General features: G+C 34.8%; 1 protein-coding gene across 50 annotated transcripts in view; it reads right to left on the bottom strand.

The window, feature by feature from the left end:
* Nucleotides 1-17,009, bottom strand: part of STAU2 (staufen double-stranded RNA binding protein 2) — a 298,725-nt gene that overhangs the window by 255,610 nt on the left and 26,106 nt on the right. For 22 of the 50 annotated variants that reach the window (XR_011421546.1, XR_011421544.1, XR_011421547.1 and 19 more), the window contains 3 exons: nucleotides 15,992-16,118; nucleotides 11,177-11,307; nucleotides 1,229-1,388 (listed from right to left, as the gene is read on the bottom strand). Coding sequence is in view for 43 of the 50 variants with exons in the window: in XM_070222151.1 (XP_070078252.1) it covers nucleotides 1,229-1,388; nucleotides 11,177-11,307; nucleotides 15,992-16,031 (331 nt within the window). In the remaining 7 variants the exon portion in view is untranslated. Of the gene's footprint in view, nucleotides 1-1,228; nucleotides 1,389-11,176; nucleotides 11,323-15,991; nucleotides 16,119-17,009 lie in introns of all 50 variants that reach the window. The other 28 variants (XR_011421549.1, XR_011421550.1, XM_070222146.1 and 25 more) reach the window with 3 other exon arrangements.

The raw sequence follows: 17,009 nt of genomic DNA, 5'->3' as shown, positions 1-17,009 counted from the left end.
ACTTAATCTTTACCATTGAGTTATGTGTTTCACATATACAACTGTAAAATCCTCACAGAAAAGCATGTGCTTAATAAACAGAGGTAGTGGTGTAGTACTAATAATCACCCAGTAACCTGAAGAGATTTTTAAAAATTGAAAAAGTAGATAGCCTCTTACCAACTTCAAACTGAATAGAATAAGTTTTTTCTTTATTGTTATAAGATTTTGGCTTGTTTAAGCTTACTTAATAAGTACTGGAATCAGCCGAACAGAAGCAAAAGAACTAACAAGAGCAGAGTCATGGAGTTCTGGAAAGAGCGGCCCTCGAAAGAGTAGACGCCGTCTACCTAGCAAATGGCACAGGAGAAAGAAAGAAGCGTCTGACTTGATTACGGGCACAAGCGTGTGGGCTATAATTAAATAGATTAGAGAGTCACGTTGGCAGGCAAAACGTCTTTTTTAAATCCCATCACAAAAATACCTAAAGCAATATTGCTCAGAAGGTAACCAACTGAATTAATAAGTTAATGAATGAGTAAACGGATGTAGGGCTGGCACTAAACGTGTGGAGTATTATTATCTTGCTGTTATGAATTCATGTACTATGTCCAATGCAGGTTTGCCTCTTCCCAAGAGAGACATGGCTGTGTGGTAGTGTATGCAATCAGAGCCACTTTTGAAAATTATCCTTAGGAGCTTAAAATCAGAACACTCAATTACTTAGCAGTATACAACACGCAGGTGGTTTTTTTGGATTTTGGGTTTCTTAATAAGCTTCATATAAATGTTCTAAGTTTAAGTGATTCTATCAACAGTTTCTACACCAACAAACAACATAATAAGATGCTTACGGTGAATTTTATACTTTTTTATTAAACCAAAATAATAACTATTTTTAATTATTAAATCAAATATTATATATTTAAAAAGAGAAACTGATCATTTCTATCTTTACTTTAGGAAAAAAATGCAGTCATATTTTCTGGTCCTTTGTGTTCAAGTGTCTTTTTGTCAACGTTTAAAAGGTAAATAATGCACCTTTAGAGTATCCATTACAGCAAATTTTTAAAATAATTACAATTACCTTCTTCATTCTCTCCCCTTCAGTTATTATTCAGCTGTCCTTTTTGTGTGTTCTTTAAGACTTGTTGATTACACAACTGGCCTGGCATACAAAGGAAAATACAGAGAGCAGCACATCCAGAACACACACAATGCAACAGAAGGAACCGAGTCAGGGCCATACCTGGGTTATTATTAACATTACTTTTGGGTGGTTTCTGAACTGGTTTGGGAAGCGTAGATTCAGTCAAAGCTTTATTAGCAACAGCTTGTTGGGCCTTCTTTATACTGCTCCCTTCGGATTCCCATGTCTGCTCACCAAGACTCAGCTGCACTGAGAACATCTTGGAAAAACATAAAGAGACAAAGAAAACATTAAAATTTTTCAGGAAATAAAATGTGTTCTCTGAGAGAAAAACAGACACCATAGAATCAAAATTTTAGAGCTAGAGGTAACTTTACAAATCATTTGCAACAAAAATCTTACTCTACCTAGTGAAAGAATTTTAAGAGAGAGTGCCAAATTGTGTACTATCCTGTCCAAAGGCAGCTCCAAGTGTATATTTTGGGTAGAATAAATCAAGAATAAATCCGTTCCCAAATAGAATTATATTGTTAATGTCATTCAAATAGTCCTCAACAGAGTAAATACAAAAAGGAGAGAAACTGTAAGAGAACCCAAAGGGCCCTGTCTCTGTAACACTTTTACAAAACCTAATCCCTTTAACTTTATACTTGGCACAATCTAGTCAGTGACTCAGGAAATCCCATTAAATATTATGTCACCAAGAAACTCTCAATCCTCCACATTCAACATTTAGCCAGTCACCAAATTCTGTCGATTTTAACCTCACAAAGATTTCTCAAATCTCTCTCCTCTGCCAGTGACACTGCTGCACGGGATGCAGTCTTTCATCATCTTCATCTTAGACATAATAATCTCCCACGTGATGGCTGCTAAAACTTCCTTTCTAAAATGCAAATCCAACGGCATCGCTCCAACCAAGACCGTTAGAAACGTGTGATTGTTCCCATTCTGGCATGGCCCAAAAGTTCTACCCGTCCATCTTTGTTACACACCCTCCCTTCCCCCTTGCACACCCTAACATTCCATTCGCACCACATTTCCATATGAGCCCAAAAACCTATTATTCACCTTCAAAATTAGGATCAAGTTACAGGATACATACACAACCCACTGGTTTACTCCACAGATAGCCTGCTGCTTTGCAGGCATACAAAGTACTAACCTAAAAACACTATTAATTACCAAAAAATCAATGTATCTTTGCAGGAAGGAGATCAGGTAGGAAATACTTTAACCAAGTGATTAAAGTTAGCATCACTGATAATCACACAACTGACATCATGTGCCTCCTGATATGATCCAACGAGAAGTATGCAGTATTCTCGGTCAAAACGTTTAAACTGAATCAAATCATAGGGAAATAATCCGACAGATTTAGATTATGGTATATTCTATGGGACAGCTGGCCTAAACTCTTCAAAAATGTCAATGTCATTGAAGGAAAAGACAAAACAAGAAATGCAGGGGGCTGTTCTAGATTAAAGGACACTAAAGAGACATGAAAAAACATGATAAAGTACAATGCATGACCCTTGACTGAATTTGTACTGGGAAGAAAAAACTATAAAGAGCATTCAGAGCACTACTAGGGAAAGTTGACTAGGGACTATACATTAAATAGTATGTTCAGTCAAGGCTAAACTTCTAGAGTGAGGATAGTATTGTGGCTATGTATAGGAACGTCTTTGGTCTTACAAGATCGATACACAAGCATTTAAAGGTGAAATATCACGACAGCTGAAATTTATTTTCAGATTTTTCAAGGAAAAAGTATATGTTTACACAGAAGGAGCAAGAAATAAAGTAAATGTAGCAAATAAATTAATGATTAATAAATCTGAAAGATATATGAGTATCCATTATACTTCTCTCTCAATTTTTCCTGTAGGTTTTCAATTTTTCAAAACAGAGTTGGGAAATATTTACAATCGTGAAATTCAAAATATGTACATATGTGTTAAAAGTGATTAAGTTTTCCTTTATTCTGATTCAGTTTAAAGTATACACCTCAAATATATCTTTAATACATTTACCTGATTTTAAGATGATTTTTCAATGAATAGCTCTTTTGTCTTTCAAATCATAGTATTTAACAAACAACTTTGCCACAATGTGTCCTCCATTCTCCTCCAAATCAGTTCATACTTCAGAAAGTTCCATCAATTATTCTTCCATTAATTCAGATTCAAAACCTCACTAGCTTCTTTGTTTATCCTTGCCTTCCTAAGACTTATTTAACAATTCTTCAAAACTGTTCCTTGTAATTTCTGTTGTCACACCTAGTCTAAGCCCCTATAAACTCAGACTCAATATTTCACTTGGCCCATCTCTAATCTTTCCTGCCTCCTAATCTTCCTGACATCACCATTTTCTCAGGCTTACAGGCCAGACACCCCGGAGTCGTCTTCCTTGTCTCCTCCATTTCTCTCTCCACTCTCTCCTGCACCCAATTACCAAACTACTGACTCAACTTCAAAAACGATCGTCAGATCCAGCCTCCAGTATATACTCTTTGCCAGTGTCTTAGTGAAGAATATCAATATCTTTCCCTAAACTACTACAAGACCATCCTAACAGCATTCTCTTAAATAAGACTTTGCCATTCACACTATCCTTCTCACCTCCATCAACGTGAACATTCTATAAAATCCAAAAGTATCCAACTCAATCCTTGGCTTTTCTGAAACCTCTCTTAAGAATCCCACTACAATGTACACCTAAAACTAATAACAACGTTATATATATCAATTATAGCTCAATAAAACTGGAGGGAAAAAAGAATCCCACCATATAATAAGAATTTAATAATTTCAAGTAGGAATCCTGGGCCACTGTTTACGAGTTTAAGTCGCAGCTCACCATTTACTGTGTGTAATGTTGGGAAGTTACTTATTCTTTCTCTAAATTTTCTTACTTCTTTAGTGAAATGGGGCTGATAAGAACACAGGATGGTTGTGAAAATTAAAATGAAATGGTGTAAATGCCCCATTTGAAAGGTAGAGACTGTCAAACTAGATAAAAAAGCAAAATACAACTACATGCTACCTACAAGTAATACATTTCAACTATAAAGACACATAGTTTAAAAGCAATGAGAAAGAAAAAATATATCATGCTAACATCAGTCAATGAAAAGTCAGAACGGCCATATTAATATCCAAGTAGATTTCAGAGCAAAGACTATTACGAGTGATAACAAAGGTCATTTCATAAGGATAAAGGGGCCAATCAATCAATAACAATCCTAAATATTTACGCAATAACACAGCTTCAAAATATATGAGAAAAAAACTAACAGAACTTCAAAGAAAAATAGAAAATCCACAATTTAAGTCAGAGATTCAATACCCTTTCTCAATAACTGATAGAACAACATAGCAGATAATCACAAAAAAATATTGTAGACTTGAACAATACTAGCAACCAACATAGCTTGACTGACATTTTTAGAACATTCCACCCAAAAAGAGCAAAATATACATTTGTTCTCAATTTTTCATAAAACATTTATCAAGATAGATAATATTCTGGGCCATAAAAGAAGTCTCAATAAATTCAAAGGATCCAAGTGATAGAAAGTACGCTCTCTGACCACAATGGAATTAAGTAAGAAACTAGTAACAGAAGGATCTCTGGAAAATCTCCAAATATCTAGAAACTAAACACCACCTTTCTAAATAACCCACAGATAAAAGAAGTCAAAAGGAAGTTAGAAAGTATTTTAAACTGAATGAAAATGAAAACACGACATCTCACAAGATGACACTAAAACAGTACTAAGGAGAAATTTCTAGCACTAAACGCTTTTACTAGAAAAGAACTAAGGTCTCAAATAAGTTAACTGCAGCTTCAATCTTGAGAAAGTAGAAAAAGAAGAGCAAATCAAATCTGAAGTAAAGAGGAAAAAAGAAAGTAGCAAAGGTAAAAGCATATATTAACAAAATAGAAAACAGAAAAATAAAGAAAAAAAACCAATAAAACCAAAAGCTGTTCTTTGCAAAGATCAATAAAATTGGTAAACCTCTAGCCAGGCTAATCATGAAAAAAAACAAGACACATATCACCAACATCAGGAATGACAGCAGTGACATCACTACAGATTCTTTAAGTATTAAAAAGATAACACAGGAATATTTTTGAACAACTTTATGCCAGTAAACTCAATAACTCAAGTTTCTTGAAAGACGCAAATTACTAAAGCTCTTTCATGAAGAAATAGGTAACCTGAATGGCCATGTATATGTCAAAGAAACTGAATGTTTAGCGAAAAATCTTTCCACAGCTTATCCAGGCCCAGATAATTTCAATGATGAATTCTACCAAATATTTAAGGAAGAAATAATATCAATTTACACAAACACTTGCCAAAAACTGAAGAATAAGGAACACTCCCCAACTTATTCGATCATCACCTTGATAGCAAATCTAGAGTAAGACTACTAGGGAAAACAAAATAAAACAAAACTACAGACCAATATCTCTCATAAAGATGAACGTAAGAATCCTTCACGGAATATTAACAAATGGAATCAATCAATATAGAAATGAGATAATACATTATAGCCAAGTGTTTTATCCCAGGAATGCAAGGGTTGATTCTATATTTGAGAATCTATCAACGTAATTCACAATATAAAGAGATTAAAAACGGAAAAACCATACTGACCATCTCAATCAGTGTAGAAGAACGACATGACAAAAATCAACATCTATTCATGTTAAAAACTCTCAGCCAACGATAGGTAGAAAGAAAGTTCCTCACCCTGATAAAAGGCATCTATAATAAAAGCTACATTTAAGGTCACAATTAATGGGGAAAAACTGAACAATTGCCCATAAGCCCCGGAACAAGTCAAAGCATCTGCTCTCACCACTTCTATTCAACATTGCACTGTAAGTTGTAGCCAATGCAACCAGGCAAGAGAAATAAATAAAAGACATTCAGATTGGAAAGTAAGATTTAAAATTGTCTTTATTCACAAATGGCACGTGGAACACCCAAATAGAATCTTTAAGAAAGAGTTACTAGAACTGATAAGTGAGTTTAGCAAGACTGTGGAATCCTTCATCAATAGACAAAATCAGTATATTTTTATACACTAGCAAGGATCAATAAGAACAACTAGAAACTGAAATTTAAAAATCGATACTACTTACAATAGCATCAAATATATGAAATACTTAGGGATAAACCTCAAGATGTGAAATACCTGTCCACTGAAAGCTACAAAACTTTGTTGAGAGAAATTAAAGAACATCTAAATAGATGAGAGATGGGTTCATGGGTTAGAAGACTCAATTGTTCTAACATGTTAATTTTCCCCATATTGAACTATAGATTTGTGGCAGTTCTATTCAAAATCCCAGCAGGGTGTTTTATAGAATGGACAAGCTGACTTCAACACTGCTATGAGAAGGCAAAGGATGTAGAATAACCAAAGCAATTCTGAAAAAGAACAAAACCAGAAGGCCACTACCATCAAATTTCAAGAATTACACAAAAACAGCACACCATTTGCATAAAGATAGCAAAACAGAACACAGAACAGAACACAGTCCAGAAATAAACACACACATATATGAACAGCTGATTTTTGACATAGGTGCAAAGTCACTGCAGTGGAGAAAGACAGCCTCTTCCACAACTGGACATCCTTACGCAAAAAATAAATAAACCTCGTTTCATATCTCATGGCACATACAAAAAATGAACTCAAAATGGCAATTTGTAAGACCAAAATGTAAAACCTAAAACTATAAAACATCTAGAAGAAAACATAGGAGAAAAATCTTATGACCTTTGACGAGGGAAAGATTCCTTAGATATGACACCAAAAGCACAATCTATAAAAGAACAAATGGGTAAATTGAAATTCATCAAAATTAACAACTGCTCTTCAAAAGACACTGTTAAGAAAAGAAAAGATAAGCCATAGACTAGGAGGAAATATTTGCTAAGCATATATCTAATAGAGGATTTGTATCCAGAACATACAACGAGTGACACACCAGAAGATGGCAGAGCAGGAAGTTCCTGTGCAGGAACGGTGCCTGTCACATAACAAATACTCAACAGATATTGTCCCAAAGATTTTTTAGAAATCCTATATTCTACTAATAAGCAATGATAAAACTATCTGTGTACCTCCAGCGTCAACATAATTGCCAAGAATTTATAAAGCATCATTCCAGTATACCACACTAGAATGGGTAATTGAATTTCTCAAATTACAGATGAGAAAGACTCTAAATTAGTTGCTCAAGGCCACACGAGCTGGATAATGTAGGGCAAAGATCAAGCCTGGAAAATCTAGCAAGGACAAAAAAAAGACTACTTGGCTTCAAGGCCACTGGGTGATACTGTCTCCCTCAGCGAGATCTATTCCAAAGTAAACCTTCTCAAAATGCCAGGACTAGTGCAGCTTTCTTAACACTTAGTCATGCGTACTGAAAACTTACCAAAACAGGGAACTAAAGGAAAAGGGGAAAAAATATCACTTTGTGTTATTTATGGCTCTCTTCCTTATACTCTACATTATAACAGCCTTCTTCTGAGGTTTGAGAAAATCAAAACAACAATTCATAGAAAAAATAGAGAACTGTATTTTGGTACCTAGGAGATACAGCAATGTCATAACAACTCACATTAATATAAGGTATAATAAATTACTTCAGAGTTCAATTAAAAAGTGAGCTGAAAAAAGGGGGCAAGGCAAACACTGAAATAATTATTTCATATTTATAGTCACATTAAGAGTTGCCATATGTTGTTCAGATTCTCTAAGACTCAATGGAGGAAAGAGGAAAGCATGTAAACATAAGGTAGGTCACTACTTCCCATCAAGAAGTACGTATGAGAAGACAATTCCACACCGCCCTGAAGACATTAATCTCCATCCTGTGTTTCTCAACTCTGGATGCACATTTGAGTCATCTGAGAGCTTAAAAAAAGTCCAGATATCTGGGCCTCACCCAAGACCAATTATATTAGAATTTCTGGGGCTAAGACTCCAGCATGAGTACTTTTTAAAACTCCCTTGGTGATCCCAATGAACAGTCATGGTTGAGAACCACTATTGCAAGCATATATATATATATACACACAAACAAGCAAACATATATAGAGAAATTACCATACAAATGGTTTATGTCCCAAGAAAATTAATGAGTTGGAACTTAGTTTAAATTTTTCATGCCAGAGATAATCATTTATTTCAACTAAAACACATTTTATGTCTCACTTAAAACCACTGATAGACATGCATGAATGAAAATGACTCTGCTTTCCAAAGAAGGGATCCAGGCTTAGCCAATTAATATTAAGATTAATTACTAATATTAGATAATATTATAACATAATAACATAAATATTATCTTTCATTCAAGAATATGCTAACTATTCTAATATTCACTCTTTCAAAAACTGAGCTGCAGGCTAAACGGGGTGGTCTATAACCAAAGTACCCAGAGCAGTACGCGCAGGTTGGCCAAAGGCATCTCCGAATCTCCTTAGTACCCAAGGGAATCCCAGGACTGTCTAGAAATAAGAATGTGGACCACACTGGGTCTATAAGACACACTCCAGTCCACTTTCATCACAACAAACCTTGCCCACTAGAAGGGGAAATTGATGAGGCAGAACAAGGGGAGGGCAACGGAGGTCGGCAGGGGGAGCGAAAGCTGGAGGAATGGCCTCGAATAGGGGACGGGGTTGGGATCTAGTACAGATATAGAGGGCCTGGCCTCTACAGGAGGTTCATCTATAATTCAGAATGAAAGGCAGAGATCAGATTTAAGCTGGGACTTTGTCAGGCAAGTACTAACCAAGAGGAGCAAGAAAGCTGAGGGTGCATACAAGACATATGCAATTTACGCTGGTTAACGAACCACGTGAGGACTGAGGGAAGTGAGAAACAGTAAAAAGGTGGTAGAACCAATAGATTTGTGGTGTGGAAGGACTACTGAAGTCAAACTACTAGAGGGAATGAACCAGAAAGTCAGCAGGTGCCAGAGAGATGAATGCTTGAGATTAAAATTATGGAGGGTCTTGCAATTATTGGTAACGATAAGATCAAGAATGTGATCACAGGAGTGAGTGGCTGAAGGAGAGTGAAAGGCAAGGTAATTGGAGAAGTGCAAGAAACTGAAAAGTCAGCATGTTGGAACAATCATATATTCAGACACTAAAATCACCAAAACTTAAAACAGAAGGAGTGTTAGAGAGAGGAAAAGTGAGCCATGAGTGGTGTGATGATTACCCAGAGGTTAGCAAATGACTATCATGAGGGGCGGCTATTAACATGAAATTCAAAGCTGGGGGTTATCTCAAGGAAGAACACTACCTGGAACTGGCAATGAGGCACAAAGAGGACATATACTAGAAGAACCTTAAAATAGAGAAGAATAAAATATTTATTACCCCTAAATAAGCTCAGTCCAGTACAACAGTAATGACCAACATATATCACTGTACTACAGCACAGTACTACTCACAACAACTGAGAAAAGCGGGGCCTGCTGGAGACCCCGTGGAGGGATCAGAGGAGTTTCATAGAGGTTTGGAAGATGTGATATGTGAGCTGAGTGTTCAAAAACGAGTAAGGGCAGAAGGACCTTCAAGGCAGACAGACAATGCAACATAAGCAAAGGCAGAAAAGAAATATTCTAAGAAATGCAAACAGTTCAACATGACTAAGGGCATAAAGAGAATGAGTATGCAATGAGTCTGACAATGCGTATGAAAGAGAGTCAAGATATATGACTAGACAGGTAGAACAAGACCACAACCTTTCGCTCTGCACAAAAGACATGATAAACAAATTAAACTGTTGCCCAGAAATCCTTCATAAAAGCCTCTAAGAGGGAACAAAGTTGACAGATTTGTTTCATCTTATTTTCCTTCTTTGAAGGAGATGCTAGAAAACAATTAAATAATACAACAGCCAGTTGCTTTATGAAGATGAACCAACTTTTACAGAATCAATTGTTTCCACACTGTATACAAAAATTTATAATCAGTATTATAATCTCCAATATCCAAGATTAAAAATGTACCAAGGAGTTTTGTGCATAACTGAGATTTTCAAAAACACATGAATAGAGCTCATGTTCTTTTTACATGCATACGTAAATGTATACATATGAGAGTATACAGGCACAACTCAGAGATATTGCGGGTTCAGTTCCAGACCACTGCAATAAAGTGGATATCACAATAAAGCACGTCACAGATGTTCTGGTTTCCCAGTGCATATAAAAGTTATGTTTACACTATACTGTAGTCTATTTGGTGTGCAATAGCATTATATCTCAAAAAAACAATGTACATACCTTAATTAAAAAATACTTTATTGCTAAAAAATGCTAATCACAATCTGAGCCTTCAGCAGGTTGTAATCTTTTTGCTGGTGGAAGGTCTTGTAAAAAATGCAATATCTGCAAAGCACATTAAAGTGAAACGCGATAAAACGAGGTGTGCCTGTATATAAATATAAATTGCTTTTCCATTTAAAAGAACAATGTTATAAGTGATTGCATAAATAATAATACTGGTATTTGAGACTTTTATAAATGATGAATCTTAGAATTACACCTCACAATGAAAATGATGTCTCACTAGGTAATCACCGGTGTATTTGCTCTGTCTCCATTTTCACTTTAGCAGTTACAACTTAATGGAACAAGCACTGTACTTGGGAGCCAAGGAACACATACTTAAGTGTTGGCACTGGCACTTACGAACTATTAAGCAAGTGACTTAACTTTTCTGTGCCTGAGTTTCTTAATTAACAAAATGGAAGTCAAAAATCCATATGTTGTGTTTTGTGAAGACTTCTGTGAAGCACTGTATCTGAAAGAGCTTTGTAAACCAAAATGAGCTATAAAATTGTTTAGTACAGACTTCAAAATATTTTTCATATAGAACTAAGAGCTTTCAGGCCATCCGCTGCCCCCGCCCCCAAAAAAGCAGCACAGTTAAACCCTGAGAGGATAAATCTGATAGACTTTGAAAGCATGTCTCACCACCTCTCTTCATAACCTTACCTTCGAATGAGCGGGCCCTCTTTCTCTCAGAAGTTTATACTGGGGTTGGACTCTATTGAAACGGGCTAACTCATTTACCAGACACATTGGAGTTTTCTCTTTGGGATTTGCCATTTTATCTTGGAGAGAAGCTGTAAATAAAAAGGCTGTAAAGTTTTTGTGAAGAATGACTTTACAAAATGGAAGAAAAGCTAGTTTTGACTTTTTTAGATTGAAGTCAGATTGTATATTTGGATTAAATTATTTTCATGAATTTTATATAAAAAATTCAAACCATCTAAATGTCTTTCATTACATGCAACAGAATTAAGTATCACATTTTAAACAATAAATTAAGGTAACTTTTTCCCTAAGGTAACTTTTTCCCTAAGTACCTATACATATATATAATAATAGCATGCTTATATTTTAAAATAATATAAGATTGCAATAATTTTTAATTTATCTTGTAACTTTCTTTTTCTATGAAAAAATTTTAGCATAAACACAAAATTCTCCTGATTCTTCTTAATGTAAAAATAAATTTTGTCTACTTTTTTCTATCATTTGATCTTACTTTTTTAACTTCTCACTTTGAGGCAGCATATTAATTGAAAAAGCTCTAGACTTGGGAATCAAGTCCTAAGTTTAACTACCAGCTCTTCCAACTATTTTTTAGAAGCTTCCTTTTGTTATGAAATGTTAAGAGAAGTAGAAGGAATAATTTAACAAACGCCTATATTCTTACCACTCAGAACCGAAATTAACATTTTCCATGTTTGCGTTGTCTTACTTAAAAAAAAACAAAACAGTATTACATTCCAGTTACGTTACCTTTATCTTTTCCAGAAACTATACAAATTTAGACTATATCCCTCTGGGATATTTTAAAATACATTTATATGCATGCATGTATATCCATGAAGAAATACATAGTCTTGATATATGTGGTTTTGTAGTCACATAAATAGTACTATAATAAATATATTTTCGCAATTGTCTTTCTTCACTCACTATGTTTTTGAGATTGCAACTTACATAGATCCAGTGCACTACTTCTGACCGCTGTATAATTTCCATCACAATATCCTATCAGTTTTTTAATCCACTCCCCTATCGGCAGACGTTTAGGCTGCTTCCAATGCTTCACTCTCGCAAGCAAAAACACGCTGCCAAATGGTACTCGGGACGGTTGTACCAAATCACCTTCCCCGGCAGCATGAGAACTACCACCTCCTCTTGACCTTGAAACATGCCGTGTGATTTTAATTTCTGACAATTTGACGTTTGACAACTTGTATCCCACTATTGTTTTTTGTTTTGCCCACTATAATTTTAATTTGCACACCTAGATTACTAGTGAGGCTAATCATCTTCTTACATGTTATTGATCATTCAGGTTTCCTCCTCTGTGAACTGCTTGCGTCCTTTTTTCTATTATTTTACGTATTACATTTATCAATTTTTTCTTTTATAGCCTGTGCTTTTTATGCCTTAAGGAATCCTTTGCTAACCTGCAAAGTCTTAATGATTTTTACTTAAGTTTACTAAGACTTCTATTCTTTATCTGTAAAATAAAGGTAATAAATCTATCCTACTTAACTCCCAGGTTGTTAGGAAGTTAAGGTTTTTAAACGTATGGTATTCTAAATTCTACTGCAATTATTATTACAGCTGTGGAATATTTTCCTAATACTATATTAAATTATTTTAATCCTGTATTTTTTGTTCATCTCATTTATAGACACATTTAACTGCTTTTTAGTTTTTCTTTCATCTCCCATTAAGCACTGCCAAAAACCACTTTAAAACCTAAGCTTAAAACATGCAAATGGGTTACTTCCTGCTCAGTGAAACTGTGGTCACAATGTATGGAGAATACATTATATGAACGGAAACAGCTAGTTTCAGGAACTTCATCTACAAACTTTCTATGGCAAGGTTTAATGTAGAAAATAGCATTTTTTAACTTTTTAACACTCTTTACAGGACCAATAGTTTGGTACAATGACTTGATCACTATCATTATGAGTAAGAAATTATTTCATAAGAACACTACATAAATACCTAGTAAGGTATAAATAAAAGGAAAGAGAATCTAAGCAACCAGTTGTGGGACCAATACAGCTGACAGCTGATACTACAATTAAACCATTCCAAATGGCCTGCAAACAAACAAAAAAAACCTGGTAATTATTACTTTTTTGAACAGCACAGACAAGAGTAGGTCAAGAGAGGTTTAAGGAAACGTGCATTTTACTTATTCCATTGTGCATTCATTCAAATAAACATTTTATAAATTGCACCAGAAAGTCAGTCATTATATAAAAGACAAGGTGATCCGGGGCTATAATCAATTTTGGTCCTTGCATACCACGGCATTAAATACTTAAGTACAACAGATAACAGAGCTACTTGAATATCAAAAGGCAAAAGAGAAATGACAATTTGTTAAAAATAAGAAAATATTAAAGCCTGGTAAAAATCAGAAAATTTTGCGTAACACTAAAACAGCATTTATACTGCTACTGTAGAATTTTCATAACTCAGCAATGCTGCATATTTACCTGCTATGATGCAAAAAATATTAGGAGCATAGCAAGCATAATGTGACAAGTTTATAGTAAGAAAAATTTCAATAGCATAGATTTTAAATATATCAAATTGATTAAAATAGTATGTTTATGGCTCTGTAAACTTGTTTAGTAAGAAAATCTGATCTAAATCGTTTAAAGAAAGTGCTAACTAATAACATGGTGATAAACATAGTTAATTTTGACTTTCTGCTTCATAAAAATAACACGAATTCAATAACTGATTCATGGAATCCACTAATGGAATTCAATAACGGATTTAAGAAGTGACTGAAGTCTTGGTGTGAAAGGTGTGCAAAATATATGCAAAATCTCACTCTGATAAAACTTTATGAGTAAAATCCAAACGTTTAAAGTTGGTAAATTTAAAAATAATTAGTTCTAGTTGAAATGTTTTATTTTACAAAATGATTAAAATTTTATTTTAAATAGCCGTTCCTCTATTTAATCAGAAGTCTTATGAGTATTAACGAGTGGACAGAGCTCAGCGAAAGAGTAATAATTTAAAAATTAAACCAAAATTTTGAAAAGCATCTACAAAATTATAAAACAAAATGGTCTATAAAAACTGAGATCTATAAACACAACTTATATATAACTTTTTAAGAAAGTCAACAGCGCAAAAAGTGAGAAATATATACACTGCTGCATAGGAATACATTTTCAAGAGATCTAAGAATCCCTCAGTGAACATTTTCTAAAATAGGGTTCAAGTCAATTTGGTGGCTAGAATAGCAGACACTTACTTAGAAGTAAATAAAATTAATGATAACTGATTTCACAATCTAAGCCTTTGCTTTTGAGAGAGCAAATGCCATATGACGTTTAAGAGCCTGTTTTGGATATATCTGCCACTTACTGATATCTATGTGACCTTGAGAAAGTACTTAATCTCACTTTCCTAGACAGTAAAATAGAAATGATAGTTTTTATATTACTGGATGACGGTATTGGTTGAAAGAGATGATGCAAGACACTGTTAACAATGATAAGAGTGATTATTCTGATGATCGACAATTTGTTAAAACACTATTAAATATGAAAACGGTAATATGGTTTTATAAACTTTTTTTTCACGGCTTTCTAAGCTAAAATATTCTGAGTTAAAATGTTCTGTTAGGGGGCTGGCCCCGTGGCCGAGTGGTTAAGTTTGCGCTCTCCGCTGCAGGTGGCCCAGTGTTTCGTTGGTTCGAATCCTGGGCGCGGACATGGCACTGCTCATCAAACCACGCTGAGGCAGCGTCCCACATGCCACAACTAGAAGGACCCACAACGAAGAATATACAACTATGTACCGGGGGGCTTTGGGGAGAAAAAGGAAAAAAATAAAATCTTAAAAAAAAAAAAAAAAAAAAAAAAAAAAAAAAAATGTTCTGTTAGGATAAGTTTATTTTATTCATACAAATATACTTCAATATTCTGCAAAAAGTATATATTTGTTATTATTTTTTCCACTAACTTATAACATCATAAGTCTCTTTCCACTGAAAACTTCCCAAGTATGATATATAAATTATATTTAAGATTTCTCATATTTGTGTTAGGAAATATTCCACCTTTGTTGATATGAAATTTGTTTACATGTAACTCTCCATATCTTTGATAAGTAACACTGGTAAATAGTTATTTATAATATAGAATCTGCACACTCAACAAAACAAAGATAAACTCTATTTTTCAAGATATACTCTATTTTGATATCGTCATAAAATGTCCTGGACTCTCTGGGACTTGAATCTTCAAACTATACCAAAATACTGTAGCTCACAGTTTTCAATCAACAGCAAAATCCCTGTCCCAAAGGAGCTCACAGTCTGGGAGAAGAAAGAGACACACAGAATAAACAGATACAATAAACGACAATAGGGTAAGTGCTATGGTAAGGCTGTTACAGGGGGCTCAGCTGAAGGGGATGTTCAAAGGCGGGTTTCAAGACGCAGTGATTAGATTAGTTACGGAAAGTAGGGGTTCACCAAGTTAGCAAGGGAAGAAGAGAGGAAGACAGTCGAAGCTTTTCCAGAGCACACATGCAGGAGAAAGCACAGAAAACACATCACATTCTGGTGGATGCAAGCAGATCATTAGCAGAATATAGAATGCACAGGAGGAAACAGCAGGAAAAACTATGTGACCAGAATCCACCAAACACCAAACGTTTCCTAAGCCAGAACTTAGAGTAGCAACATCGTTAAGGTGGTTAAACTACAGCCAGAGTCGTTGCTGCAAAGTCAGTCCACCTCACCTGCCAAGGCAAGTCTCTCCACAGAAGGATCCGTTTCCATCTCTGGTCCCAGAAATGACTTGGACAGTTTCTACGTCTCTTTGCTGGCTCCCCTTTCCCTACTACCTGCTATTGGAAGGGACTCATCCTAATTCCCAAGTAAAACAAAAAGAAAGAAAACAGAGTCAAAAGAGCAAAGGAATTTCCCTTCACAGGCTCTCGCCTCCAGGAGAAACGTGACTGTCCGTACCTATAACTGGAATAAACCTTCTAATTTCAGATCAGACCATAACCTACGGATGTCCAAGTAAATCACTACCCAAGTATCAAACTGCTCTCTTATAATTGCCAATTAATTAGGAAAAAATTAAAGTTTCTATCTCATATAAACACAAAATAAATTCCAGGAGTATTAAAATGCAAAACATAAAAATATAACAAAAGCACAAGAAAACGTGGGTAAATATCTGTCATAATCCTGTAACACAGAAGGCTTTTCTAGATAAGAAGAGAAACCTAAAAGCAATAATGGGATAAACTGACGGATTTAACAACACAAAAAATGTAAAACTTCTGTAGAGCACAACACATCATAAATGATGCTAAAAGACAGTCCACAAACTGGGAGAGAAATACTCGCCACGTCCGAGGAAAAACTGTCAACATCCATAAAACATGAAGATGACATAAATCAATTTTTTTTTAAAAAATCCAATAGAAAAAAGGGCAAATGTGTGCATAATCAATTCACATAATATAATTTATTGAGTAAAAACATCTGTGGAAAAAACTAAAGTTTAAAGAAAAAAATTCAAATTCCAGTGAGATATAATTTACCCCCATTAAACTGATAAAGATGAAAAAATGATCATGCTAAGTATTGGCGAGGACACGGGGAAATGGGTGCAGACTCTATTGATGCAAACATAAATTAGTACAAACTTTTTGGTGGGCAATCCGGCAATACTGATCAGAGTTTCGATTGCATCTATCTTTAAAAAAGCAATTACACGGGTCTGGCCCCGTGGACGAGTGGTTA

The sequence above is a fragment of the Equus caballus genome, chromosome 9, assembly GCF_041296265.1.
Source record: "Equus caballus isolate H_3958 breed thoroughbred chromosome 9, TB-T2T, whole genome shotgun sequence".
NCBI lineage: Eukaryota > Metazoa > Chordata > Mammalia > Perissodactyla > Equidae > Equus > Equus caballus.
The sequence above is the reverse complement of the archived record's forward strand: the minus strand, read 5'-3'. Positions and strand labels throughout refer to the sequence as shown.